At 56.0% G+C, this 3,070-nt stretch overlaps 1 protein-coding gene across 1 annotated transcript in view; it reads left to right on the top strand.

Annotated features, from left to right (window-relative positions):
* The window catches only part of SLC6A2 (solute carrier family 6 member 2), a 45,933-nt gene that overhangs the window by 37,570 nt on the left and 5,293 nt on the right, over nt 1-3,070 (top strand). Inside the window, exons 9-11 of the mRNA XM_077751326.1 lie at nt 320-448; nt 936-1,035; nt 2,918-3,018. Of these exons, the coding sequence (XP_077607452.1) occupies nt 320-448; nt 936-1,035; nt 2,918-3,018 (330 nt within the window). The remainder of the gene's footprint in view (nt 1-319; nt 449-935; nt 1,036-2,917; nt 3,019-3,070) is intronic.

Below are 3,070 nucleotides of genomic sequence, written 5' to 3'. Positions count from 1 at the left end.
CCAACCCGCCACCCCCACCCCCACCCCGCAGCCTCCTGGGCTAATCGGTAGGGGCTCAGGTCAAGTGCGTGGGACTGAAGACAGGTACCTGTGATCAGAGGGAGACGGGAGTTAAGTCTTCAGCCTCTCCCACAGAGTTCCGGACTTGTGAGTTTGGTTGAGAACAGGGCAGAGCGGGGTGAGGATGAGGAGGAAGGCAAGGCCGCCACCCGGGTGCCGAGTCCCCTGGGCTTCGGGAGGTCGGAGGGAGCCTGGGGCCAGGGACCCAGGTGTGGGCAGTCTCTCATCCCTGCCCCTCACCCTGCCTGGCTCCGTGCAGATGGGAGGCATGGAGGCCGTCATCACAGGCCTGGCGGACGACTTCCAGGCCCTGAAGAGACACCGCAAACTCTTCACATTCGGCGTCACCTTCGGAACCTTCCTTCTGGCCCTGTTCTGCATAACCAAGGTGAGGAGGGGCTGGGCTCTGGGTCACCTGCCGCTTGTGAGGCTCAGTGTCCTGGCCTGGGAGCTGGGGCGGGGCGGGGTGAGCTCAGCGGGGGAAGCGAGGTGGGACAGGCACCCCCAGCCCTGTAGCCCGACCCCCCGGGGCTAACACCCCTGTGTCCTCAGTCTCCCACCTCTGAGCCTGAGGAATTCCAGGCTACTCTTTCCACTGTGATTTGTTTGAGGGGCAGCAAAAGTCCCTGTGAAAGCCATGTCACATTTACTGGCTGGAATCCCCCCTCCCCCAGACCCAGCGACTACAGAAGACCTTTCGTAGAAGACAAATATGCAACATCAAGACGACAGCACCACAACCCTGTCACCCGCCTTCGCAAACAGGGCTCTGAGCCTGTGGGACTCACGGGGAGTTGGGATGGAGTTGGGATGGAGGCGACAGTCGCTGCCGTTTCTGGCCGGGACTACCTGAGGTTTTGTCTCTCTGTGCACAGGGTGGAATATATGTGCTGACCCTGCTGGACACCTTTGCGGCAGGAACCTCCATTCTGTTTGCCGTGCTCATGGAGGCCATCGGAGTCTCCTGGTTTTATGGTACGTGCAGGGCCCCGGGTGCGTGGAGAAGCCTCATCTCCCCCCGCAGCTGCCAACGGGCCCTCCTTCTCCAGGGCGGCCACCGCCTGATCCCAGAGCCCGGCTTCTCAGGGCGCAGGTCCCCCAGCCCCCAGCTCATCCTTGCATGAACGCCCCTTAACAGGAGGCTGCAAAGGGCCCAGGGGCACCCAACACCAGCTTTTAGCAAGGGACTCAGGAAGCTGCCCAAGCCTCGAGATTCGTTCTATTATTTTTTATGATTTTTATTTATTTTTGAGAGTCAGAGAGAGACAGCAAGAGCAGGGGCGGGGCAGAGAGAGAGGGAGACACAGAATCCAAAGCAGGCTCCAGGCTCTGAGCTGTCAGCACAGAGCCCGACTCGGGGCTCGAACCCACGAACCGTGAGATCATACCCTGAGCTGAAGTCGGACGCTCAACTGACTGAGCCACCCAGGCGCCCCTTGAGATTTCGTTCTAGGGTGGGATTGCCACATTCAGCAAACAGAATGCAAGACACCCCATTAAGCTTGACTTTCAGATAAACAACAAGTAATTGATTCAGTGTCAAGTATGTCCCAAATATTGCATGGGATGGAGTTAAACTTAAAATCTTTTTCGTTATCTTTCTGAAATTCAGATATTGCAAGGTGTCTCATGTTTTCTCTGGTGACCTTATCCTGGAGCTGAATGGGGAAGAAAGTGTTACGGATTTTTTAATGTGTTCTGTTTCCATTTCTCCCCATGTGTCACGTCAAATAGTTAATTCATGTGCATCTGGACTCTTCTGCCAGACTATAGGCGGGCAAAGTCCTGTACACACTAAATCCACTGTTCTTTTTAAAAAAATATTTTTAATGTTTATTTTTGAGATAGAAAGGGCGAGCAGGGGAGGGGCAGGGAGAGAGGGAGACACAGAATCTGAAGCAGCTCTAGGCTCTGAACTGACAGCACAGAGCCCGAGCGGGGCTCGAACCCACCGACCATGAGATCATGATCTGAGCCACCCAGGCGCCCCCATCATCACTGTTTTAAGCAACAGGGAACAAGGGCAAAGAGGCGGGCTTCGGAGCAGGCCACCTGGCTGTGTCACCTAGGGCAAGTCCCCTCTGCTCCCAGGCACTGCATTCCCCCTAAAAAATAAATCAGAATGGCACATAAATGGTGATACTATTTTTTTAAACTGTTTAATTGAGATACAGTCGACACACGGTGTTATATCAGTTTCAGGTGCACAGCATCGTGACTGGACAGCTGTGTACATTACTCAGTGCTCCCCAGGGGACATACAGCCATCACCTGTCACCAAGCAATGTCACTACATTATCTTCCCTACGTTCATGACTTATTTATTTTCTCACCCGAAGTTTGTACCTCTTAGTCCCCTCTATCTGTGACTTGTGTCCCGCTCCCGCCCCGCTCCCTCTGGCTACCACCTGTGTGTATTCAAGAGTGTGGTTTTTTTCCTCTGCTTCTTCTTCCCTTTGTTCCTTTGTTTTGTGCTTTAGATTCGAGCCCCGCTCAGGCCCTGTGCTGACAGCTCAGAGCCTGGAGCCCGCTTCGGATTCTGTGTCTCCCTCTCTCTCTGCCCCGCCCCTGCTCGTGCTGTCTCTCTCTGACTCTCAAACATATAAGGGAAGTCATGCGGCATTTGGGTCTCTGTGACGGACGTGGTGCCCTCTGGGTCCATCCATGTTGTTGCGAATGGCACTTGCTGCTGTGTCCTTTTCCCAGTTCTGCACCAGCCGCGTGCCCGGCTGTCCTAAGTGCCAGCATGTCCGTGCCCGTGTCGTGCCCCCGGGGGCCTGACTCTCAGGGGCGGGCAGTGGGGGCGGCCGACGCTCCCCAGGGAGCAGAGTAACAGGCCCGCCCTGTGTGTGCCCAGGTGTGGACAGGTTCAGCGACGACATCCAGCAGATGATGGGGTTCAAGCCAGGCCTGTACTGGAGACTGTGCTGGAAGTTTGTCAGCCCTGCCTTCCTCCTGGTGTGTACGGTGTGGCCCTGCCTTCCTGGGGGGAGGGGGCTGTGTCTGGGCC

Source organism: Crocuta crocuta, unplaced genomic scaffold (genome assembly GCF_008692635.1).
Source record: "Crocuta crocuta isolate KB4526 unplaced genomic scaffold, BGI_CrCroc_1.0 scaffold124, whole genome shotgun sequence".
Taxonomy (NCBI): Eukaryota; Metazoa; Chordata; class Mammalia; order Carnivora; family Hyaenidae; genus Crocuta; species Crocuta crocuta.
Note: the sequence above shows the minus strand (reverse complement) of the source record. Positions and strands in the feature narration are given on the sequence as shown.